Source organism: Triturus cristatus, chromosome 10 (assembly GCF_964204655.1).
Source record: "Triturus cristatus chromosome 10, aTriCri1.1, whole genome shotgun sequence".
Taxonomy (NCBI): domain Eukaryota; kingdom Metazoa; phylum Chordata; class Amphibia; order Caudata; family Salamandridae; genus Triturus; species Triturus cristatus.
In genome coordinates this window covers 1128203230-1128230244 of record NC_140593.1, presented here as the reverse complement: position 1 = coordinate 1128230244, position 27015 = coordinate 1128203230, and the positions used below count along the sequence as shown (strand labels likewise).

Below are 27015 nucleotides of genomic sequence, written 5' to 3'. Positions count from 1 at the left end.
TAATAATATTACAAATCTACATTTGAAACTATCAGGTTCAGGAAAAAAATCAGGCGTATGCAAACCTGTGTATTCAAGTGTCCTATTGTTTAGACACAATTGAGGTTGCATAGACAACAATATAAACAACAGGAATAGTTGTCGAACTCCCATAGTGAAGTACACATACAGAGTACACAGGTGTTTGGGCTCATAGATAGTATTGGCTGGTGAAAAGCTTAAATTAATTTTTTTGTTCATTACTTCCAGATGTAGCAGCAAAACAGGATGGCTCAGTGATTTAAAATGCTCGCAGCTAAGAAAACATGGTTATCTACAGGTCACAACTGTAACTTCTGGCAAGGATTGCTCAGTCTTCCATCCTTCTAAGGTCAGTCAATGGAACACCACTGATCCGGAAAATTTTAAACACCCTTTATTTACAGCACTAAGAAATGGCATAAATACAGTATGAAGCGCTATTTAAAGAACAACTAATATTATTACTACTCCATAAACCAAAGTATGATCTTCTCGGTGCTAATATTTACAATTGCCTCTTCCACGCCCGTCTCACTGTCTTACAGACCCACAGACGAGCTACAGGAAGATGAAAACTGAACACTGTGCTTAAAGCTAAAACTGATATGAATAGTCCTCATGATCGAGAGAACTATGATGTAAAACAAACTGAAAACAAAAGATTCAGGCTTCAGGTGATTCCTCCTGTAGACCACATGGACTCCTCTTGTGATCATGTCATGCCAGAACTAACACAGGCAATATAAAAAACACACAAAATCAAATGAGGGGTAACTATTCCAAAGTTGGGGTGCTGAAAATCACCCACACTCAGAAGAAGAAAAGGAAAAAGTCAGAAGGAAAAAAGGAGAAAGTTCTAGAGATCGCTAGTAAGTGGCAAGGGCATGTCTTGTCTCTAATTGCCCTCACACGCCCCAAGGAATGTTGTCCTTCATCATTGGGCGTTTGCACCTCGTCGGGCCGGCGCTGCAATGCCCTACGGTCACCCGAAGGGTCACTTTGGCGGACATCTTTTTGTTGAACAGCCGTCAGATGAGTGAATCAAAAAAAAAAAAAGTCAAGCGTAGAGGAGTATTATATTCTTGAATTTGACTACTCTATTGTGGCAATCTTAACTTTATCAGGACCTTCTCTTATGATACAATAACCTTAGCAATTATTTTCTGATGATCAACAAAATCCTCTATTGTTGTTGACTAGTAGCCAAATCAAAAAGGTCTGTAAAGATCAATTAAAAACCTCAGTGGTTAAGTTACATCCTAATTAATACATGTCTGTAGTAAAATAATGTGACCACAGTTTTTGAAGTCATTACACAGGAAAAACATGGTGCTAATCTCGAAGTAATCACATTTAAAATGGTCAGTTAAAATCATTGTATTCTATTGGGTATTTACTCACAACTTTTCTTTTTACTTTTTTTTGTATGTGGTTTTGGTCTTACTCATTTTGATTTTGTATAGCTTCGTTTGAGAACAATTTATTATTCTTGCTTATGTACCTAGAGTGGAGACCATAAGTGATATCCTAGTCTGGTTCAGCCTAGAAAGAGGTAAATTCACGAATCGCACAGAAGCCATATTCCCCCATGAGTAAGAAGACAAAAATAAAATGGCGTATCCAGTATTTAACTTTAATGCCTTGCAGTGACATTATAGAATACATGTTAACCTAAAACTGGTACACAAATAAAAGGTAGGCAGCAAGTAAACAATATGGTAAAATGGCTCTAGAACGGTCTTCTCTAGTGGGGACTATCAATATACCCTATACCAAGGAATGCTACTAAAAGATCTTAATTCTAATGGGATTAAATGTAACGGCCCTGTTGCATGAAACAAATTTAATTTTCTCCACCAAATACCACCCAAACTGTAAAGAAAAAAAGCCTCTTGTGAAAAGTCACAAGGAAGACTAGTGCTATGTAGAGCAAGACTTAAAAGATAAATGTAGAATTGTTTTATTTACAGGTAATGCCAAGAAGGTATTCACTAGGGAAAAACTCACAGTAGGAGTCAAATTATTTGCAAAAAAAAAAAAAAAAGAAAACACCAATAGCGAGATCAAAAGCTCATCAGTCCCACCACGGATGAGTATTCATGTTTCGGGTTTATGTAAACAAATGATAGTACCATACAGACCATCACGCCTTCAATTGTTGTAGTAGGGTGCATCCACAGCAGATGTAGTTCACGGATCCATTAAACGGGCTAGGGTTGACGGTAAGTGATGCATGTGCAGTAAAAGTATTTTGCCATTGTCCAGCAGCCTTTGATTTATGCTATACGGTGCAACTTCACCAGCACATTTGCCGGAGTTGTTGCATAGCCTTGAATTCGGGTTACTGATTTTGTGGTGTGTCTAAGCAAAGATATAGCGAAATAAAGATATTTAATTGGATTTCACCTGCAACCCAGGATCGGTGTTAGTGGTTATATCTCCAGTAGAGGTAATGCCTTCGATACATGCCCAGCCTACAAGTAAGACAGAGATAAGGCCGTGTCAGACAAAGAAAGCGCCCTTGCATCCTCCCACAGCCTAGCACTGGCTTCAGGGATGATGCAGAGGTTTGTAGATGAGGGTGTCTCTGTCCATCCATCATGTTGGACCTACCCAAACCTCAGACACAATAGATTGCTCTCTTGTACTAAAGAGCCTAACATCGGAAGCTGACATGGATTCAGCCACGATGAAAGGGTTAACACTCTTTTTACAGCCCAGAGCACAAGGATCCCTAGACCTCATCATAAAAGGTGCCATAGGGCTCTCCTTTATCACCAATATATTAAAAATCATCAAGGACTCTGAAGCCGGGATCCAATGTTTTGCCTACTTTAAGTTTCAGAATATCGCTCCTGTTGTTGAACTAAAACATTTCTTAAAAATGTTGGAACTCTGAATGCAACTAGATTTCCATAACTGAATATCTTCAAAGTCAAGCTTATTCTACTTGGGGCTAAGTTATGTGGAAGCCTCTCAGCAATACCCATCCTAGAATAATCACTTCCTTTATCCAGCAAGGTTTACGACAATGGTGTTCTGTGGACGGGGACATGTCCTTTAAACCATACACTGGATCGGTTATTGGTAGGTGCTTTCTCAAGTTGAGAAAGCTGAAACTTGCCATCCTATCTTTACTGTGGCAGCAGTAAATTCCAATTACTGTAACGTCCCCTTCGCTGGCCACTACTTCCCAGATCCATTGCTTCCAAAGAGTACAGCACAGATGTTAGGCTGACGGCAGGACAGCTCACAAAACACAAGCATGGCACATATTACTTTGAAAGCAGATCAAAGACTGAATTCTCTTTAAACTTGATGCAATCATGCTGAAGGGCATTAAGACTCATCACCCATTTATCCGGGGGAAAGTTCTCCACACACAAGGTAATGTGCTTAGAAGCCAGAACCAGTAGATTAAGGCTATGACCCACGTCAGGCCCAAAAGCAAAGAAGTGCAGTATACTCTGAGGGCTCCCATCCTTCAGAACTCCTGCTGTACAATCTGAGGCAGTTTGGTATGCTGTCCTCTTATAAAGAAGGCTTTAAGACAACCCTATTGTAAACGCTTAGAACACCCATGCCACAGGGCCTACAGTGGCAGTGTGTGCGATACAAGTGTTATAATTCAATAAATCATGTAAAACTTGGCTATATTTGTATATATAGGGCCTCATGTAGGTAGCATACCAGTTACCACTTCTAAAATACCGAACGATAGCGAATCGGTATTTTAGAAGTGGTAACTCGTATGTAGGTAATGAGTCGGTATTTTTTACCGATTCGTTACAATTCGGTAATTACCGAATCGGTATTTACCGATTCGGTAATGAGGCATACCTTCCCATTGTTGGGAAGGTATGCCTCATTACCGAATCGGTAAATACCGATTCGGTAATGGCGGGAACACATGAAAGGGTGGCAGGGTGTCACATTGACACCCTGTTGCACCCCTGATTCGGCCATGTGTGCACATGTGGCACACATACATGCCCTAAGGGCATGTATGTATGCCACATTGCACACTGCTACGCGCGTAAAAATGCTTAAACACATACATTAATTATTTACCACCAACTATAAGTTGGTGGTAAATACCGACTCTTAAACACACCCACACACTCCCCCTACATCTCGATTTTGGCTTCGGAATTTACCGAATCGGTAAAATTACCGATTCGGAAAAGTTACCGATTCGGTAACATTACCGATTCGGTATTATTACCGAATCGGTAATTTTACCGATTCGGTAAATTCCGAAGCCAAAACTTGTCCCCCTACATACCAATAGCCAAAATACCGGTCGGTAACGGTATAATTACCGAAAATCGGCCGTTACCGACCGGTATTTGGCTACCTACATGAGGCCCATAGTGCCTTAGGGTGAAACCAGCAAACTCTACACAGACAGCACGCTACCAGAGGTCTACAACACTGGGATGGCAATGAGTAAGGTCATTTTTACATCACATATAGGGCCTTGAACATTCTTTCCCAAAGACAGTATAGCAGAAAAAACATCACCAAAAGAGAGAAACCCTCCCCAGCATATGAATAATGTTATTAAATGACTAAGATATGAAACCTGCAAAACATTTACTAGCAAGGATCGATTTCGAAGTGTCAGTACAGTCAACCTTGATGAAGTAAGCAGGCTGTACAATGAATGAATGTCATTGCTCCATTTCCTGTTGCATTTCACATCACCATTTATAAATAAATGTATATAGGCATGTCTCAGTCTTCCAAAAGTGCATTGCCTCTCTATCAAGAGCTTTATTAAAAATATATTTACAGTTCATATGCACTCGTCTTTTACTAAAAATAACTACCACTTCTTTGAAATTCACAAAAGGTTTACACAATTACATCTTCAGACAGAATGCTTAATTACAACTGAACTACAGAGATTTATAAATTAATTTTACTATTAACAACTTGGTGTAAAGGTTAGTCACAAGAGCCATTCTTCCATCCGTCTCGCCACCGCTCGTCAACTTTGGAACAGTCAAATTCAGACTTTCCCAACTTCCTGTTGACGTCATTGTGAAGGAAGCACAGCCATTGGGATAAGTTGTGCCTGGTGCTGGTGTCTGGCTGCTTTGTGGCGAGTCTAAAAGAAACAAAAAACAGAATTGTTATTATAATTAGGGCTCCCGGTTTTATGTTTTTTTTTTTTCATTTCCGTCTGCATTTATCCATATTTATTTTTGGGCCATTTTATCTGTATTTATCCATATTTATTTAGTGGTTTGTGGATAAATTAAGTTGTAAAACTGTACATTTCCATATTTAACTGATCGACACGCAGTCGTACTTTTATGTCTTTAGTGTTGTAGCTATTTAAGCTGCAAAATATTACATAACAGTGCATCCACTGGTAAATGTTAGCATTATACTACAAATGTATGTTGACATATGCCGTTATTTAAAGAAATTTCACCCTGTTTTTTTAACTTCCTATGCTGTCCTTCTGCTCAGCTGTTGGGCTATAATTCATGAAAGACAGCACGGAGAGTCACTTAAAAGAAGCACAGTTTTCTGTATTTATCCACTTTTAAAAATAAATGCAGACAGAAAACACATTGCTTTCTGTCTGTATTTATCTGTAAAAATCCGTAAAAACGGAAAACCGGGAGCCTTAATTATAATGCAGTTATGCTGCTTCCTTTCAAAGTGCATGCATCATATTACTCACTGCTTTTTCCACGACAATACATGTCAGAAGAGAAGACAAAAGTAGTAGTAATGCTCTGGACACTCATGAATGACACCAGAAGGCTTCCTATAAGCCACAGAACAATTCTACCCTCGTCCAACCAAATATGCTATCCGGCTGCTAAGGAACCTTGGTGCCTCGTCAAGGGTAGGAAGCGCTGTATAAGGGCAACTGCAGGGCATTTAAGTGAAACATAGTTCCAAAGTGACTTACACTTACTAAGGGCCTGGTTATGACAGCCCGATGGACCGCCGTGGCCACGGTGGCGGTGCAGACACTGGCGGTTTGACTGCCCTACTACAAGTTGGCTGGTCAGACTGCCATAGGACCACCGCAACCACCAGGGTTCAGAGATCCCCTGCGGTGGTCTTGAGGTCGCAATATGCTTGGCAGTGCCGCTGCAGCACCGCCAAGCAGATTATGAGTTTCCTCTCTGCCATTATTTTCAAGGCAGAGAGCCTGCCATGAAAACTGTGGTGGAGAGGAAATAAAGGGGGGTCCTACAGTGCCCCTGATGCCTCGGGGCCATGGGGTGCGTGCAGGGGGGCACATTTGCCCTCTGTGAGCATGCAGGGTCCATGCCGTCCAGGAAATGCCTTTTATGCTCCCATTGCATTGCTCTTTTACAGAGGCACAGCCAAAGAAACGCCCGGCAAGCTCGAGAAAACTCGTAATCTGGCAGGCGGAGTGGGCGGTGGTGTGGCAGCCCCTCTTCCACACCGCCAAAGTCGTAATCGTGCCTCAAATGTTGAAAATGTGCAAAGATGAACAGCCAGGTTGGATTTGTGTATATTCGGACTGCAGAACCAACTTGTGCAAGAATACCCTGCTAAAGAAACTAAGATACAGGACTCAAGGATAAACATTAAGTAGCAGAGGGGCTCTTCACATCATTTGGGACTTGTGAAGTGTAGTTGACGTGCATAAAAGTTGCCAAGACAAAACATTATTACCAATTCTATTTAACAGTTTCGGGAATATACACAAATAAATTCACTTTGGTACATTGAAGAAATGGCCCAGTGTTTTGTTCTTGCATTTCTAGTTATGAAGTCCTTGGAATGAGATCAGAAGTGTGATACTGAGTTCCCCTGGAAGAGCATTGGGCTTTTAGGCAAATTAATCTGGGGCACAACTCTATAATAGAAGGGGGTGCAGATGAGTCCCTTTTGCTATACACATTGTGCAGGTGGACATTTTGTGTCCACACAATGTCAATTTTTCATTCACATGTTGCATGGGGCATAGCAACAACCAAACAAGGAAACACCTCCAGGTACAAGTGCATGGGGATCAAGGTCCCTCCTCCTTCCCATAGAATGCCTGGATTCATAATCTGAGAGCTTCAGAAAGCAGCAGGAGTTCAGTACCGTCAACATTCACCACATCCAAGAGGATAAAGGGATTAAGAAACATCTTCAACTTTGTCAGTACTGCTTTCAAAGGGATGCCTTTCTAGAGCTGGGCATGTTTACCATTGATTTGCTCACTATTCAATTTTGGTTTAACTTCAGACAGTAAATACAGTTACACCCAACTTCGTTCATACAGAGGTAGCAGAGTTCCAGATTTAGTAAACAATTCCGATCAGTCCATAAGAGTCACTGAAATGACCACCAACTGTGGTAGAGAAAAGAAAGGGTTTACAGTCACAAAGGCACGGATTCAGCTTTCGCAACCATGTCCTTAACCAGCTGTCTGGTCAATCGCTGAGCTTTCTCTTATGATAGCAATTCCCTGCCCTTGTCCTCACATGTGCACCTATCATGATAGGTGCACCTTTCTCAGCTGAAAACAAGGTATGCACCAAAGGCCTCAACCCAACAACGTCATATAATAACCCACCCAAATCTAAACGAAGCAACCCAAGCACTATCTTGAACCTCTGAACTGTATAAAACTCTCACAGGTGCATCAGCAAAGAAACAAATGACTGCAGCACTACATCAACCAAAGTTCAAATACTCCCAGGTTTCAAGGCTCCCTGCAGGACGACCACTACAGATAACCAATCCTGATGAGGATCACAGAGCCATGCACACCAACGTCATTAATTGTAAAACTGAAGGCAAACGGAGTGCAAACCTCCAGCTGGTTTAAATTTCATCGGTGTTCAGGTATTTATTAAAAGGTTTTATATAGCTCTAGCTAGACCCAGAGATATCAGAGCGATTTACAGTATCGAGAGCAAGGCAATAAACAGCCACTGAGCACATGATGTGCAACAATCTTCGGTTCAAGTATACATAAAATATATACACTGGAAAAACAGGCCACGCGGGAGGAGTAAACAAAAATCTATACATAGAAAAACGCTTGGCCATGAGGGTGAATTACTGAAATTGAGGTCAATTCTAACAAATTTGAGTCCATAGAGAGAAAGACATCCAAGACAATAGAGGCAAACCCAAAGAAAGAAAACAGCCAGCTGATCAACGGAGACTGAACTGAGCAAGAGAGCTTATTTGAACAGAGTTTAGTTTGCTCAAAAGTTCCAGTATTTGTTGAGGAGATGGCATTTCAGTTCTCTTTTGAAGCCAGGGAAGGAGGAGTTGCCCCGTAGGTCCCTGCGGAGGGAATTCCAAATGTTGGGAGCATTACCAGTGAAAGAGCTGGCCTGGGTTGTTTTCCCTTTTATTTTGGGAGGAACGAAAAGAAGTGTGGTAGAGCTTCTCAGCGGTCTGGTTCTTCCTGCTTTTGTGAGTTTGTTGTGTAAATAGTCCAGGGAATGTGAGTGGAGTGCTTTGGGGGTGATGCAGGCAGTCTTGTAGATGCATCTTCCTTCGATGGGAAGCCAGTTTAGGGACTGGAGGGCAGGCATGATGTGTTCATACCGTTTAATGTCTGTTATGAGTCGTGCTGCCATGTTTAGTACTGATCTTTGATTTGATTTTGTAGCAGAGTTGCGTGTCAGCTGCATAGAGGTGATATTTGATCCCTGCTTGTTTCAGGATGATAGTAAGCGGTTCCATGAAGAGGTTGAAAAGTGAGGGGGAGAGGATTGAGCCCTGGGGGATACCAAGAGTGACAAGTGTGGGTTTCGAGAGGCAAGGCTTGATTTTGATTTGTTGTGATCGGTGTGTTAGGAAAGATGTGAACCATTTTAAAACTGTGCCTTTGATACCGGAGCGGATCTTCAGTGACTCTAGTAAGGCTGGGTGATTGACTGTACCAAAAGTCGCCGATAGGTCAAGTACGATAAGTAGGCAAGCATCTCCATCCTCTAAGGATCTATGGATGTCATCTGCAATATTGAGCATGGCGGTTTCTGTGCTGAAGCCTTTCCTGAACCCAGATTGGAAGGAGTTAGTAGGTTGGATTCACCTATATGTCTGTTGAGTTGTTGTAAGATGCATTTTTCCATAGTTTTGGCTAGGAACGGGAGGTTAGAGATAGGTCTGAGGTTGTTGAGATGGTTAGGGTCTGCCTTCAGGTTTTTGAGAATAGGTGTGATTTGACCTAGTTGGAGGGAATCCAGTACACAGCCAGAAGGCAAGAGAAGTATTGATGTTTTTGTCCAACACGGGGCGATGATGTGGTTTAGGTTATGTACTATTTTTGCAGGAAGGGATCTTTGGTGTGTGAAGCAGGCTTTAGTTTCGCAATAATATTGAAGACTTCTAGTTCAGTCATGGGTTTGAAGACCAACCGATTGGTGTGGTTTTTAAATTTGGTGTTAAAAAGGTTGTTGTTTGTTCAATTTGGGGTTAATTGATTATTGATAAGTTTGGGTGGCAGGACTGCCGTAGAGGGAGGTGCGTCAGTGAGAGTAGTTAGCAGGGTAGGTAGGTTTGTGAGTTGAAGAAAGGATTGCTCAATTTTAGCGATTTGGTCCGTGAAGAAGCTGGCAATTTCTTCACATCGTTCTTTAGAGGCTGTTATTTCGTGTGGGGAGGAAGACGTGGTTTATCGCTTGACAATTTTAAAGAGCTACCTGGGCTTCTTCTTTGCACAGTCGAGTAGGATGCAGAAGAAAGAGGAGTTTTCTCTGAAAATGTGCTTCTTGTATGCTAACCTAGCAGTTCTGAGTAGAGTTAGATGTAATGATGAAAGGGTTGGTCTTCATGACCTTTCCGCTAGTCTGAATTGTCTTCTTTCGTTGTTAAGATCGGAGTGAAAGCACCATTTTGATTGGATTGATCTTAGTTGTTTTAATTTGAGTGGTGCAACTTGGTCGAGAACTTCTGTTATCGCCGTGTTGAAGTGGGCAGTGAGATCGTTCATGTTTTGAGGTTGAGGGAAATGTTAAAGTTGTTCACGAAGGATATATTCAAGAGCTGTAGATGGGTCTTGTTTGAGGTTTCTGGTCCACTGCTTAAGTTTGTTTGTTAAGTCTGAGTGAGGTTGGACAATGGTATTGATGTTGAACAGAATGAGATGGTGGTCAGACCAGTCAATGGGTACGATGGCAGTGAGGGAGACCAGTTCGTTTCTAGTGATAATCATGTCTAGAGTAGCACCTTTGATTTGGGTTGGTTCATTGCAGAGTTGTTTAAGGTAATTTATTTCAAGAAGGTTCATGAGGTGCCTGACTGTGGAGTCTTCTGCATTGTTCCAATGAATGTTAAAATCGCCCAAAAACACATCCTTTTGTCAGTAAGGGAGAATAGAGTGAGTAGGTCAGATAACTCTTCAGCGAAGAGGGGGTGATCACCAGGTGGGTGGTAGATGGTGCGAAGTTTGATAGGTGGGGAACCTTTACCTTTAAGTTCAACGCCAAGGTATACAAAAGTCAAGTATTCTGCATTCTTTCAAATGGAAAGTTGAATTTCAGCTTTGTGGATTATGTCTAGAACTTCCCCTGTTCTTTCGGTCTGTCATGTCTAATGATGGAGTAACCAGGAGGTGTAAGTAGGTCAAGTATGGCAGTAGAATAGTCATTGAGCAAAGATTCCGTGAGGAAAGTGATATCAATTCCCTCAATGAGAATGGTTTTAGCGATATCTGTAGCATGTTGTGCTGCCGATCTACAGTTGACGAGCATGCAAGATAGAGGGCAGGAATTATCCTTAGCAGATATTAGAGTATGAATGGTGGAGTATTGAGCGGGAGGTCTGGGCGAGTTAGAAGTTACAGGGGTTCTATTTATGCCCATTATTACAGGGATTGAAGAGGGAGGATTATGGACCAAGATCTGGGTCTTGGGGAGGTAAGATTCACTGAGAGCATCTACTTCCAGTGCGGATAAAGGGCAGTGTGAGCGGTGGGGCCTGTGGGCCATTCGGCATAGTGGAATGGAGGGCCAGGGGAAGGATTTTGAGAAAGTCTGCAAACCTGTATGAGGAGGCAATTTGCAACTCTCGTGAGTGTGAGAGCCGGCAGGGATGGCCTAGTTTGAGAGATCCTGTCAAAGATGTGGAGAGTCGGTAGCAAGAGAGTTGAGTTTACGCTCCATTCGGTTCAGAATCTGTGAGAGAGTGTTAGAGGTGCCTCCCTCATTGAGGGTGGGGGAAACCGCAGTAAGACCTGCGCATCAGGGAGCAGAAATCACAGCGCTATGAGGGTAATTTGTGTCATTAGGACAAGGATTGAAGACAGTCTGAGTGAGATGCGTAGGGTCTGGCTTGTGAAGGGGGGGGGGTCAGCTGAGTATTTAGTTGATGATGGTCTAAGGATAGGAACTTCGTCACTAGGTTTGCAATGGGCATCATCTGGATTAGTTACAGAGAGCTTGTACGTAAGGGTGGGAGCAGGTGGGGACCTTCTGGTAGGTAGTTGACTTCAGTGAGTGTTGGAGGGCGTGTCCAGGTTGCTGGTTGTGTCCGTGGGAGTCGGAGGGTTAGATACATTGAGAGTGGGAGAATCCGTGGCCAGTCCTGAGTAAAGGGGAGCAGAGAGCGCTAAGTTATAGGGGTGATCAGTGTCAAAGGGCCTGGGATTATCCATAGTCTGAGTAGGTAGAGTAGGGTTATCGTTAGAAGGAACAGCATCTTCTGTTAGATCAGTGGATGAAGGACTAGGGGAGGGGGACACATCCCTAGGCTTGGTGTGAGTATTATCTGGGTTTATTTTCGTGAGATTGCAGGATAGGGTGGGAGCATGAGAAGTCATTCTTGAGGGCATTATTCGGCGGTGTGTGTTGGTGGGCGCGGCAAGGTTGATGGAAGTGTTCAGGGGTGACACGGAGTTAGATGGTGAATCCTTAGAAGGAAGAAGGCGGGGCTGTTCTGGGTTGGATTGGCTTACGGGGGAGATAGGCATTTGGGGCGATTTGCCCTGTTGTGTGAGTGAAGTAAACAATGAACGGAAGTGTATCAAAGATGTCGAGCTGAGGGTCGGTGGCTTGTGTGAGTATATTCCCTGTCCTGAAAATGGATATATTGATTTTCCCTCTAAAAGAAGGGGAGGGGGCTGTCGTCAGTTTTGTCCCCTAGGGTATTTTGATTGTTTTAGTGACTTGAAGGAGGAGAGGGAAGAGGTTTTTCCATTTAGCCGGGCATTTGGAATAGAAGATAAAGTCCGTTTTCTTTGTGCCATTTGATTTATCAGATATGTGATGCTCCACAAGTTTGGGCCGCATCTCGGAAGGTCAGTGTTGAGGGGATTATGGAGGAACATTGCTGAAGACATTAGTATCTGGATACAATAAAACTGCAAGATTTGCCACGGATGGGGAGGGATTAGGATGTTAGAATAGAGGAGGAGCAACACCCCACTCTCAAAGGGCTCACCGGCAGGGTCAGCCCCAGAGTTCAGCCTCCTTGTGTACCGATTCAGACCAGAGAAGTACTGTTGGTAGATTTTTAAAACTGCACCTATGACATAATAGTAATACAATAATGTTATTTTTGTTGTGAGCCTTTTCTCAGCCCTCTTCAGAATGCTCATGAAAGTATTGGGTTCTCATAAAATCAATCATTTCACAATTATGGGGCGATGTTGAAGGCTGCATCATGACATTCTGAAGGGAATTCCAACTCAGAATGCATTCACAATACCACATGAAATTATTGGACATTTTTATTCTTTGTCGTTCAGAAATGAGTGAGAATTGAATAATCTATAGTGGGCTCCAAAGCAGAGGTTTGAATGTTTCAATGTCTAAATGATTTGCTTTCCTCTATACCACAATAATTAAATTCACTATGTGGTTACGGTTGAATTGGTTTCAAAAGCCTTTTATCCTCCATCATTTTCCTGTTCTGCCTTCTACTACTGTGTCTTTGAAGACAGAAGGCCAAAACAGTTGCTAGTCTGGACCCCGGAAGGATTCCTTTCCTGGTCTGGTTCACACCATTCCTGGGAAGGCACGACCCCACCTGTGAAGTAGGCTTCTATTGGATTAGCAAAGGCACTAGATTAGCATTCAAGCTGGACTGCGTTTCAACATTAAGGGCCCGAATTAGATTTTCTAGGACAGGTTACTCAATAATATCCCATCCACCGAAACAAAAATCCCATTGAATATAATGGGAAATATATTTCGGCGGACTCTGTATCGGTCACTGTTGTGACGGAGTAAACTGTCTGCCGAGATCTAAATAAGGCCCGGGGTCACGGAATGACAGGCACAGATCCACAACTATATGCACCATAACTGAGTGAGTTCTACTACTCCACTGGGCCCCACAGCATTCCAGTTTAGATCGTCTGCTTTCATGAGCCATACACTATTCTTTTGATAAGAGACCATAATTCAGAGATTCTGTTGGAGTCCGAGTCATCCTTCAACTCTACCAATTGGCTTCTGCTCATAAGAATGCATGGGTTTTAGCAGAGGTAATGCCTGCACTAGATTCTTACCATCTATGTGGGTCTGGGTGTAGTCGCCGAGCACATTTAAAAAGACCTGAAAAAACGTGGCTCGCACAATTTTTGGTCTTAAAATCGGCATACTATATTTCTCCGGTCATGAAGTTCCTCGATTGGCTTCTGGAAAAGTCACGGTTTAAAATATTATGTATTATAAACATCTCTTCTCTAGGGCAGATCAGATTCTCACACTCTTCCACACTAATGACAAATCGGTTCCAAGCTCTGCTTGTCTCCTGGTGTTTTGTCTTCTCCTCAGGGTAGAGTGGAACACAGGAACTGGGGGCATAAGTCACAATAGAATACTGTTGAGATACTAGAAACAATTAGGGTGCCTTAACATAGCAAGATAACACACACAACCCTGTATCTAAGAAAAAGACCATGCCATTCTGCTAATGCAGAAGCTCTGGTGAGACCCAAAGCGGATTCTGGTTTGCTAGACAGTCAGAAGTCAGTCACCCCCTCTGAGAAACATCCTACACGGACAACCAAAAATCATACCAAATTCTTGCAAGTTTGGACACTAGTTAGCCTTTTTCACATCCTCACAGATCTAAAGCTGAATGGTTAAAGCCTTACACTTATTCCTCACCACACTTACTCTTTGTGCCAAGGCATGTCCACAGGAACAGCTCCACAGATCCCAGATATGTGAGTAAACCCACAATCACAGACAAGTTCTGCACAAAACCTTTAACAGACCAAGTGTTTGCTTAACATTCACTAACAAAACAAGATTACATCGCAACATAACATGGGGGGGTTCGTCAAAACCTACAGATGTAGCACTTCGGGGATGATGCAAGGGGCAGAGAGAGCAATCTAATGTTCTTTTTCTTTAAAATTTCAATTTAAAAAACAACAAGTACGCACCTTTCCCTTAAATCTTCAGCACATTCATCGCATGGAAAAAACTTGGAAAATAAAGTAAAGAAATTTTTCATGTCCTCCTGCTGATGACTCGTTGGCTGGTCTGGATAATAAGCAGCCATTGTGTGTAGGAACGACCACGTGCTTCGGCCAAGTTCTTCTCGGTCTAAAGGACAATCTGTGGGGCGGTCTCCCTCCTCCTCAACTCTGGTCTGCTGTAGAAAAGAGGACAAAGTGAATGAGCAAACATCAATGAATTATTAAAGGGATAACTTTCATAAGATATCAAAATACTCTTTGTCTGCACCTTCAGAGCCACAACGGGTAACAGGATAGACAAAGCTGGTGGTGTAAATTGGTGAGCCTCAATCAAAAAAAAAAACACTGAAGAATACAAAGAACTATTGCTTATTTGCTCACCATGCCACCTCAGATTAGATCCAGATATATGAATATCAGCGCAATAGGTATGCCAAGGTGTGGGACCCGTGCTCACGGTGCTACTGGAATCAAGTGGCACCTAATAGAAGAGGCCAATCCTGTTCTTGGATTGCTAGTGGTCCAGTTCAGAGATGACTTGATATGGTACTTTGAGCTAGACTTTTCCTATTAGATCAACACCAAGGCTGATTTGAGTATGACCTATCTTGTCATGGGTGCTATGCCCACTCAGAAAAGAACATTTCTACAAAAAAAATGTGTAAGGTACAAATAATGGGATTCACATAAGCCAACCCACTCTGGGCTTGTCAGAGAACCTAGTTTTCAGAAATGTCAGGGGTTCATATATTTCCATGGATCCCAGGTCAAAATACCAAAGCAATATAATTCCAAGAATCAATAAATTTCAAAAGCAAAAATCTTGATGTTTCCATGGTATGCTTTTGGTTCTTTCCTAGCCCAGCTGAAGGTCTCAGCCACATATATAAGGTACATTTATATTGGGGGAGGTGCGAGAATGCTAGGTGGTAAGATTCTTAGAGATTCCACAATGTTTCCCTCACAGAAATATGTGAATAATCTGTGATTTTGACCAGTGTTTGGCATTTGCAAGACATTATGGGCACTTGAAAATAGTGGGATCCATATAAACCACACCTCCAAGGAATTCCACAGATGTCTAGTTTCCATGGGTACCAGCTGAGCCTGGACCCTAATGCCATACCTACCTTAATTGCAAGAATCATTATAATTAAAAAATCCTGCCGTTTCAATGGTGCGTTTTGTGGCCCTTGTTTATCCAGCAATATTCCCACACGCACATACGTAGGGCACCGCTTTATTTTTGTTAGAAGTATGGGTATACTGGGTTGTGGAACTTTTGTAATTCCACCCAGATTCCATAACTTTTCCTTCCAGAAATATGCCAAAATTCTAGGATTTCACCCAAAGTTTGACATTTGCAGGACTAGAAGACGTGGTGGGATCAACGTAAGCTACACCACACCATATTCCCCTGGGTTTCTAGTTTTAGGAAGTTATTTGGATTTAGGTTGGTACATTTCTATAGGTCACAGCCAACACCCGACTTAAATACAGCTGACAACCAATACAAGAAAGGTCTATTTTATTCGCACTTCACACCCTCTGTTGACACAGATTCGCTTTTGGGCCTTTCCTGGCCCATGTGATAGGCCAAATCACAAATGTGGGGTACCAATTACAACAGGAGAAGTGCCAGGACATTTATCATTCTCTACTGAATTGCTCTAGATTTTTGATTTTTAATTGTAAATAAATGTGCAAACACACAAAAAAACATGTCGGAAAAACACCCCAAGAACCACCTGAAATCAGTAATCCCGGTCCCAAAACTCAGATATCTGAGCACATATCAAAAATGCACAGCTCTACTTCATACTGATACCCAGGCTTAATCTCTGGTATCAGCAACACACTTGACAGAGAAAAAAAGAAACCTTACGCAATAAGGACAAATACCAGATGACTGCTGAGTTGAGGACACCATTGTGGAGCTGAATAGAAGTTTTTCCATCACTGGTTGAAAAAAACAAAATGGTGTCCGTAACTCCAGCCATGACCGTTTTTCCTGACAATACCCAGTGACTAACTGCGCCAGCAGTAGGTGAAGCTTGCCAAAGAATCTGCAGGGGATACCCACTACAGTGGGCTGTAATGAAAGCAACATTTAAAAGCAAATTTGTATTCATAGATGCAGACAAAACAAACAACATAAGAAAGAGATCGAGGACGTAGATACTGAGAACATTAAAAATGTTTACACAAACTCCTCTGGAAAAGGGCAGGTACATCACTAAACATTAATGCGCAAAAATGAAGTAGCAGGAATGAAGCAGGTAAAATGCTAGTTAGTTACCTGAAACACAAGTAAAAGAGATTGCATACAATTGCAAAATCCAGGAAACTAAGAACCGAGGATACTGACATAGCAGAAGTCATTAAGTTGCTATATCAAGGCTTATACACAGAACAACTGTGCATTACGAAAAAGGATATCACCTCATATGTACGAAAACTCCTCTTCCTACCATAGATGACAAATCTTGCAACAGAATTAGAGCAAGACCCAACACTACAAGAAGTAATCAGACAATTATAGAAGACAGGAAACATCTTAGCACAAACCGTAATCAGTTTTTCACAAATTCTACAAGAGGCGCAAAATAAAGCATGATGTGAAAGACAACCATCTTAGCCATGTCTAAAAAATGGCATAGCCCACACTTGACTGGCAAATGACTGGCAAACTACACACCAATATCCATATACATTTGGACTGCAAATTCTAAGTGTAGATCTAACAACAGGAACATGGAGGTCACACCCGAAGTCATAAAATCAAAGCAGTCAGGAAACAATTCTGAACATTTACAAATATAAGTGAAAAGTTGAACAAAGCAAACACAGTAGCTGTCATCACCGTGGCTACAAAGATGGCATTTGAGACTCCAAATTCTAATTTGGTCCAAAAGATATCGAAGCAATGATGGCCATATATCAAAATCCAAAAGCAGCAGTTATGATCAATGGAATCATAACAAATTATTTTAACCTAACAGAGGCACAAAGACAAGGATCCCTTCCACTCACTCAAGCCTTTTGTTGGCTCCTATAGATTGAATAATAAAATCAAAAAAACAAAATAGGAATGTAGAAAACAAACCTGTGGCATATGCAAATGTCATTTAGACCCCATCACATCCTACCATCGCAACAGAACTAACGCCATCCATACCCCCTCCTTTTCGTCCAAACCGTACTTCACCAAAGCAAGGGTCCCTCAAGGCTGTGTCATCTCACCCATGCTTTTCAACATCTGCATGAAGTTATTAGCGACACTGATCAATCAATTACACCTCACGTGCTATAACTATGCAGAAGACACGCAAATACTCTAACTGGAATACCCCAAAGACATTGGAAACTCACCAATTTTCAGAGCCATGGATCAATGGATGACGTGGAGCCATCTCAAATTGGAAATACTCACGTGTGGCAATTGGAAAAATTCAGACCCGCTAGCCGCCTGGCCTGATGATCGGTGAACACCACCTAAAGTATGAAAGGAAGTAAGAAACCACGGAATGACCATGGACTCCATGCTATCAACAAATGCCCAAGAGAACAAATATGTAAGATCAAGCTTGGTTACTATAAAAAAAACTCGGTGACAACTCTTCACCCATCTGGGATTTCCACAAAAGGTCCAGGCTACCATTGCTCTTGTTTTGTTTAAACTCGAATACGAGAATAGCCTCTACCATGGATCTCTCTTAAAACAACTTTGAAAAGACTACAACAGATCCAGAACTCTGCTGCCAGACTACTCTTACATATAAAGCCGCAAGACCACATCTCCCCTGCCTTGAAAGCCCTGCATTGATTACTGGTTGCCAGAAGTTCCACATTCAAGCTGCTTTGTATCACCCACAAGACGATACATGGAACAGGACTGCTCTTCATCAGGAATAAAGTCACCAAGCACATTCAACAAAGGAACCTCCACTCTAGAGTGGTACCTCGTCTCAAAATCCAAACATTAAAAAAAAAACAAGCGTAGGTGGCACCTCCTTCTCTGTTCAAGCAGCCAAACTATGGAACTCTTTACCTTCCAACATGAGATCCACGGATAACCACCTGATTTTCAGAAAGGTACTCTAGAATTGGCTATTCCCCACATAACCATACGCAAACAGAAATATACAGCATATCCCTCTGTATAGAAGCATTTATTTGGACTATAGATATGTACCTATGTGTATTGCTTTGTATAATAATTGTGTTTTTAAAAATATGGATTTTCATTAGTTTTGCTTAACAAATGTACATATTACATTAGTCTATGTTTTTAACATGTATACAAGGGAGTGCATAAATAAGTAAATCTTTTAATATAACTATTTTATTTACAAGTGCTTTACTATTGAATTACTAAAAATAAAAAATTAAAAGTACAACAACACTTGAAAGCCGGAGTTTATTAAATGCATCTTTAATCTACATAGACACCTTTCATGTACTTAAAAAAAATAAAATAATAATAATAATAAATATATATATATATATATATATATATATATATATTAAAAAACTTTTCTTCAAATTCAGCATATCCAACGCACTACCCTATTTTACACCCTATATTGCTCTTAATATATCCTCTACCTTCACTCTCCCATTTATCCTAAACTCCATAACACTAATATGATCCCCAAAATAACAGTTTATAGAATCTTCCCCTCTCTACCCCTCCTTGCATCATCCCATACCTCTTACTATTCAGATCTCCCAAACAAGCCTTTCTAAACCCCCTACCTCCGACTCTCCCTTCCACCTTCCTTTTACTCATCCCAAACCCCCTCCTACTACGATGAACTAAAAATCTATATATATATATATATATATATATATATATATATATATATATATATATATATATATATATATTAAGATTCTAGACCCTTCCCTCTTCTATCCCTCCTTCTCTCCACTATTCCTTTTCAATCCAAAAAAACAGAACAACATGCTACCACTCAAATTAATTTCATATTTCCCTTTACTAACTCCAATTCACCTCCCTTTTACTCACCCCAAACCCCCTCCTATGGATATAACCCCCCACCCAAAATAATTAAATTGTAGACCTTTCCCTCTTTTATCCCTCCACTATTGCTTTTCAATCCAAATTACAGACTAACATGTCCACCACTCAAATGAATTGCATATTCCACAATACTAATTACCACTAATCCTGTTTGGGTTCTAGAGTAGTGTGCTACTCATCGAAAAGCTCTTTAACACCTCATCAGGGGTAGCAGGCACTATTTAAGTGCAAATCTTTTCCCTCTACTACCCCTCTACTATTCTTCTTAATCCAAATAACTGACTAACATACCCACCACTTAAAATTACTTTCATTATTGCATTACACCAATTCACCACTAATCCTTTATGGGTTCCGGAGTAGCGTGCTACTCACTGAAAAATCGATTTGACGCCTCGTCAGGGGTAGTAAAGGCTATATAAATGCAATTACAATACAATAATTCTGTTCATATTAAAAGTAGACAACTCATGCCAGCAATGGTGAACACACTCTAAAAATATGCTGCTAACTCAACTATTCACTAAACAAACAAAGCCCTGAAATGATGCTAATAAACTGAACTGCACTCCTACAATGGCACAAAACTCGTCTGAAATGGCAAAACAAGTATCGTAAATATTTCTGTCTGTGTTTCACTAAAGGTTTAGAAGAAACAATAAACGTGAAAGAGAAGAAAACCATCAAATGGTCACCAAAATATTCATCATGGTGGGCCAGAGTGGAAACAACTAAAACGATTCTTGCACCTATAATCAATTATCTCTTACAAATGCTTCCCCTTCAACTTTCAAATAAATTCATTAACTCTATAGACACAGCATGATCTCAAAAGGTCTATGGAACAGAATAACCCAGGAATAAACAGAATAAAAAAAGACAAAATCAAAGGGTGGAAGATTACCAAACTTTAGATCATATCAAAAAGCGTTCCTTGGGAAACACGTTATACATTAGTTTAAAGAAGATCACATAAAGAACCAAATACTCCAACAGGTATCGGCTAAAAAGGAACTATCAAAACCGGATTTACCATACTCAGTTATTAATAAAGAAAATTAAATTGATTGGCACAAGTTTACAGAATTTCTTTTATTGAAATCTGAATGGATGTCACTATGGAAGGATAAAAACAAAAAGCAAAACCATCTTCTGGACCTTATGAGAACATGCAGTATCTGTAATAGTTGCACAGCTATTCAGGAATGGATACTTTATGCCATTCTCCCAACTTCACTCTGAATATAAAATCCTTACATCAGAGTTCTGTACCTTCTTTAAAATGATGTCCTCTGTTAAGAAAAGAGGTCACTGATTGACCAACCAGACATCATCAAATTACTGACTGACGTAGAGAAACTAAGATACTCAGCTCCAAGCTTATTTGGTCACATTTTATCTTAAATCCAAAGCAACAACAACAACAAAAGATACAAAAATGGGACATCTATCTTAGGATTTGAGGACTACCCACCATTCCTAATCGAAAATACACCAAAATATGGCTATCATCATTCCAATCAAATATTGTAGCCCCACTAGCACAAAGACGATGTAGGATTCTCCAAATGGACCTCTGATGGATCGAGAAAAATGCAAACATTGGGTTGTACCAAATCCTATGTGCTGGCACTGGCAATCGTCCTCTGGAGATCCCGTACATGACGTATATGACTGGAACCTATAAACCCCTTCTAGACAGAGTTGTGGAGACACGAAGCTCAATGTAGAACCTTCAGCTGGTCATTGATGCTTCTCTAAGATGTCTGGGCACTGAAGCAACTTCAAAAAAAAGATACCCCATGCAATGCTACAGATGAAAAGAACAAGTAGCAGCCAGGTGTTTATTGAACAGCAGGACTGTCTGTTGGTTTCTGTGGGGTTGCATGGATGGACGAGCCAGTAAATGTGAGGTTGAGTGGGTGAGGGGTAAATATGAGTGGATAGGGGAAGGTGAGGGTGTGTGTGGCTGAAGGCAGGCGCGCAACACCCATTGGACTCACAGGGCTTCAGCCCCCCCCCCGTCGCATGTGGCAGCCCGGGATGAGAAAGATTCCCGGCACGCACACAGCCGCACCCGAGCACTTCACAGGTCTTTAAAAGACCATTTGCATGTTAATGAGGCCTTGCTGTTGTTTCACCCCTTCTAAGAGCCCCTGCAGCTCCACTCTGCCTATGGCTTAAAAGACTCCGCGTCCCCCCGAAATTATTTCTTAGCCACCCCCCGAAATTTGGCTCTAGTTGCGCCTCTGGCTGAAGGTAGTCAAGTAAAGGTTGCAGTTTAGTGACTGAGTAGTTGAACAGTAAGAGTGTGAAAGCAAACTACATGTTTGTGTGTGTACGTAGTTCAGAGGTGAAGAAGGCTCTGTGTACAGTGAAGACCTCTGGGTACTGAGCAGGAGCTTTTTTGACTGGGAAAGGAGTCAGAAGGCCAGGATGGACGTGAGCCATCACAAGTACATCCACCATCGACCACTTTTCATCAAGTTCAACCACATCCGAAAGACCATCAGCACTTGCTATATACATTGTCCCTGTATTACACACTCATGGTGTGCGGGCTACAGCCCCGAAATAAAAAATACATTCATTCATCCCAACAGATATTTACACAAGCTACTAGTGGACTTCTAGAACTCGCCTTAAGATCGGCCTGCTAATGCATGTCAGCACCGTCTCACTTATGCTACCAGCACCATCACTCGCACCCAGAAGGAGCAGTCTTACAGAATACTGGCAATAATAACACGACAGTTGAAAACTCTTAGGCCCCGATTAAAAGTATAGATGCTTTTTAGCACACCTGATAACTAACGATTCCACAGTGTACGTTATTTATGAGGTGTGTGAAGTAGCAGCTATTACGAGTTTGTGTGGAATAACATGAGGATTTTGGTGATTAACGCACAAAAATCTGCATGGTATGGTAAATTCCCCTGTCAAATTTAGGCAAATTTGACCAGCTGAAATGTAACGAAGCGTGATGTATTTAATGCATCCGATAGTTATCGGATGCGTTAAATACCTGCAAACTCATTATTATGACCTCTATGTAACTAGTAATTAGGACTTTAGTCACTTCAGTTCTATTCATGTCAACTAAGGATGTCCTGACTACTTCATGAAAGCAACAAATCAATTTTTATATACAGACAACGTTTTTTAAAAGAAATACTGCAAATTTACAAACAAAGAAAAAAAAATGGGATATGGCAAATCATAAGAAGAAACAATTTATAAAGGGGTCACAGGGGAAATTTAGTTTAGGGACTACTACACCTCCAATCCCCACAGAATACTACAACAACTAACAGAAGGTGCAAAGTCCAATCAAAAAGAATAGCAAGCCACTATGTGGTGTGAAAGAGTGCAAGAGACACCTCGGATAGTTAGTACACCACCCGGCAGGAGTTAAGAGTCCATCAGCCCACCCTCACTGGCGGAACTTCGTCATCTGAGACTCTAGGGAATCACAGTCTGGGCCCGCAATCACGAGCCAAGGGCTCTGCTGGGTGCACAGCCTAATATTTCCCGAAAAGAAAAATGCTCCTGCCAGGGTGTGCGCTCAAACCCTAAGGACTCTAGTGATGTGCAGTGCTCTTGTGTGGGTGTGAATTAAAAATGAATACCTGGGCAAAAAATATGTTTATTAGGAATTGTCCAGGTTTCATATCTAAAAAAACCAGTAGGTCTTGCTATTCTTTTTGATTGGACTTTGCACCTTCTGTTAGTTGTTGTAATATGGCAAATCATAGCCAAATCCTCTCCATAAATTAGAGGAATCTACATTGTTCTGCAGTACACAGCTAAATTACATACAGACATTTGACAGTCAAAAACAGCCACAAACAAAATATGAGCGAAAGTTTTCCAAATGCCCAGCCCAAACATGCACTAAAGGTACACAGTGAAGATGCAGAACTTGATAGGACCCTGGAAACAATGGCAGAGGAACCAGATTTCCACTCACATGTCTCTAACCTAGACATATTCTTTGCAGTGGCCAAAGACTTAGCGTTTCCACGAATATATGTCGTTACTACGCATTCCGTTGCAACGCATGCCTTTACCATGCATGCGTTACAACGGAATGTGTTTTCCACGCTTTGCCGTTACCTCGATTTTACCTCTACTCCGCTTTTTCTTTTTTGGGGGGAGACCCCCCCCCCCCAAGCCCCCTTTCTTCTTTTTTTTTCCTTTTTCCGCAGGTCTCCGCCGACACTGAAAACGGACTGATGCTTTTTTTCGGATTTTGATGACGTTGTTCCGTGATGACGTTGCTTGCGTGGTGAAGATGGTCGTTGAAGCATTATGCGTTGTGAAGACGTTTACGAGGTAAGTGTATCGTTGTAAACGTAATGCGTAGAAAATGCTTTGTGGTAAAGGCTGTTTCCCCGCTCTGCTGGATAAAGTCTAGCCAACTAGTCAAGTCTTGATACACTTGTAAGACTTGTTTTGCCATAGGGGTGACAATTAATACTCAAAATAGTAGTTACAGATTGGACAAGGGAGCTGAAATACTTTACGAGTTGATGAAATAACATAATAGGTGTTTTTGTAGAGCAGTTGTTTGAGCCCAAAGCGTTTTATTGCACTACTGATTTGCTGGTTATCCAATTCAATTGTATTTATTATATTGACCTTCATAAAACGAAAGGCTGAGGGGACCCATCAGGATTTAAACCTGTGAGTCTAGGGTCAAACACAGTTCACTCAGCCACAAAATCTATTAGATCCAGACACCAACATCATTCTATCCTACTTCGAGGAGGTGGCTAAGAAGGCTTTTTCTTTCCCAGCAATGTTAAAATACAAGTGGCCCTCTGGCCTAGATTCTGCTGCCCTCCCTACAGGTCTTGGGACATAGGGTAAATGTGTTGAACGCAGGCCTCCTCAAATGTGAAAAACACTGGTGGAAGCCATCTTGCCCCCTCGGAGCAAGAAAGACTAAAAGCAAACTAGGCGACCACTGTTCATGGTCATTACTCAATCTGGTGGAAGACTCTCAGCAGGTGAGAATATTCTCAGGCATGCTTGATTCTTTCTGTGGGGACAGCAGGCACAGTCCGATCTTTTTTAAGCTCAGTGTGACTTCTTGACACTTTTAGCTGGGGAGCTTTTCTGGGTACAAGTTCCTCTGTACCCTCGATCCAGCAATTCGATTCCATTGTTGAGACAATCTGGGATCCTTGGACCCCACTCTCACAGAATCCTTCCTAGAGGTGGCAGGTCCTTCCTAGAGGTGGCAGTGGGCTTCGTTGGCTCTCCCCGCCTCAAGTTATTCACGGCCCCTTTTCTGCTGAGCAGCATTTTCCTCGTTCAAGGATACATCCCATAACCCTCCTGAGTAGTTTATCAGCTCTCTCCCTCTAAGCAATGTCCAATCATCCTCTCCTGGCAGCCTTGGGTCGAAGTCCTCAGAGGTCCCGAACCTGGCAGGAGGAGTTGGCAGTAGCTTCCACATCTCTCGAGCTCAAGAACTGCGTTATCACCAATGGTGTGGGGTCCCCAGATTCAAGAAAAGAAATCTTGGTACACTGGCTGTAAGTGGCCTAGAGTGGAGTAGAGTACAGTGTCATGGATTGCAGTGGTGTAGAGTGTTGTGGATTGAAGTGGCATAGTGTCTCGGAGTGGAACGGAGTAGAGTGTCCGAGTGGGGTTTCGGAAAGTGGAGTGTCCGAGAGTGTCGCAGAGCGGAGTGGCGTAAAGTGGAGTATAGTGGAGTAGAATATTGTAGAGTGGCATGACATAGCGTGGATAGCGTGGCAGAGTGGCATAGAGTGCACAGGAGTAGAGTGGCACAGAGTTGAGTAGGGTGGAGTGTGCATGGTGTGGTAGCGCACTGCCATTACGGAAACACATTTTCAATCGAAAGGACCATTACATTTGACCAGACATATAGTATTATTGATGACATTTTACAACATGCCAACGTGTGGAAATGGCATCACCTAGTGTATTGATTTGTTTTGACCATATTAAAATATTTGTGTCCGCAACACTTTAGAAGAAAAAAGTGCTTTGTGTGCACTTTCCTAATTATGATATATTCTGAAACATGTGTACAGTTCATTAACAGACATTTAAATTTTGTTAAGTACTACAAAAACGCCTTTCCTCTCACATCCCCAGATTGTCACATAAATCCTCTCACTTTCAAGTCAGAGAAAGAAAAGTTCACACTAATCTACCTTTGCAGACATAGCCTGACATTTTGACCTCTCTTTGAATGCACAGCAAATGTAACAAGAACAAAATTTAAGGCACGTTTAAAGGAAAGCCGAGGAGCGAGTCAAAGAGGGGGTAAACATATGCTCCACAGGAGGGACAAAGACATCGTGGACAGCCTAAAACAAATAAAGCCAGCAAATAGAAAGCAAGCAAATGTGAGTTACAGAACACAAAGCAAAGCCACTGGTAAGCAATGGGCGGAATAGATTGCTAAGTCAGCTTTCAGAATGTCCCCAGGAAGTTTTTAGCAACCAGACAGATGCTCCTTCCCATTACATTGAAATGTTTTCTCCACATCCAGCACATGGCCAAAGACCAACTAACTTTCAATGGATCGCGAACGGAGGCAACCGTATGCCACCATTTACTCTTCTTAGTTTTTTAAATTGTGATCATCTTAGTAATTATTCGTGGTGTTTCTTGTCACAAGGTCTTCCCTAATTTCTTACCGTTTTTCCTGGCTCTCCAGGGTTCTGTTTCCGCTGCTGCTTAATCCAACTCTTAAAATCCATGCAGGCTCGGCATGGCTTCTTTTTATCCCCGCTCCCTTCTGCAGCTAACCCAGCCTGGAAGAACTGCGCTAGCGCCTGTGAATGATCTGTCAAAACACGGTGACCCTGAGGGGTGGGCGCCGCAGAGGGTTCCTGTGCCGAGGCAACGGGAGACTGACCGGCGGAGTCCGGACGTCTTTCACCGGGCGCCGCCATGTTGAAGTCGCACAGCCTTCTGGGTACTTCTCCAGCCTTCGCTCTTCATTTGCTTTTACTTCTCATTTACTTCCTATTAGTAGAGCGTAAGTGGCGTCCCTAGCGACCACGCATAACCACGTGCTAGCGCGAGCGTGTTTTCAAGTTCAATGCGCGGTCGACTTCCTTTCTTGTGTCATGTTTGTTTGGTGGGCTTTGGACATCGGTGGGGTCTAAGTCTATGGAAATATTGCAGTGAGCTTGGTGGCAAAGGGACGGAGGGACGGTCTCTCTTCAACCTGGCAGTGTCGGAATCAGCTTTCGAACGAAGCGTCTGTTAGCGGGCGGTGTGGTGTAGCGCATAGGGAAAGGAGACCGGTGGAGCTCCGGGGCGTCGAATGAGGATATGGTGGAGGATGTTAGTTGAATAAAAGCGCTGCTACAAATGCCTAAGTGTTGGTGCACATGAGAGGGTGACCAGTTTTTGATCAGAAAAAACCCCAGGACAGACCAGATATAAAAGTAGGACTAAATTCTTTAGCCTTCCTTTTATGTCCGGCCTGTCCTGATTGTGTGTAGCTTGTAAAGGATAACGGTACCCCAGGTGAAGATAAGCGTAGTTTATTCTAAATTGCAGTGCACTGGGA

General features: G+C 42.0%; 1 protein-coding gene across 2 annotated transcripts; it reads right to left on the bottom strand.

The window, feature by feature from the left end:
• Positions 1-4758: 4758 nt before the first annotated feature.
• GFER (growth factor, augmenter of liver regeneration) lies at positions 4759-26459 on the bottom strand. Of its 2 annotated transcripts, none has more exons than XM_085629385.1 (3): positions 26132-26459; positions 14369-14577; positions 4759-5134 (listed from the first exon to the last, which is right to left on the bottom strand). In XM_085629385.1, exons 1-3 carry the CDS (start codon positions 26387-26389, stop codon positions 4972-4974), a joined length of 630 nt encoding a protein of 209 aa, XP_085485511.1. In that variant the 5' UTR covers positions 26390-26459; the 3' UTR covers positions 4759-4971. The 2 variants fall into 2 exon arrangements, with proteins under 2 accessions (XP_085485511.1, XP_085485510.1); XM_085629384.1 differs by having other exon boundaries at positions 14369-14580; positions 26132-26452.
• Between the last annotated feature and the right edge of the window lie 556 nt (positions 26460-27015).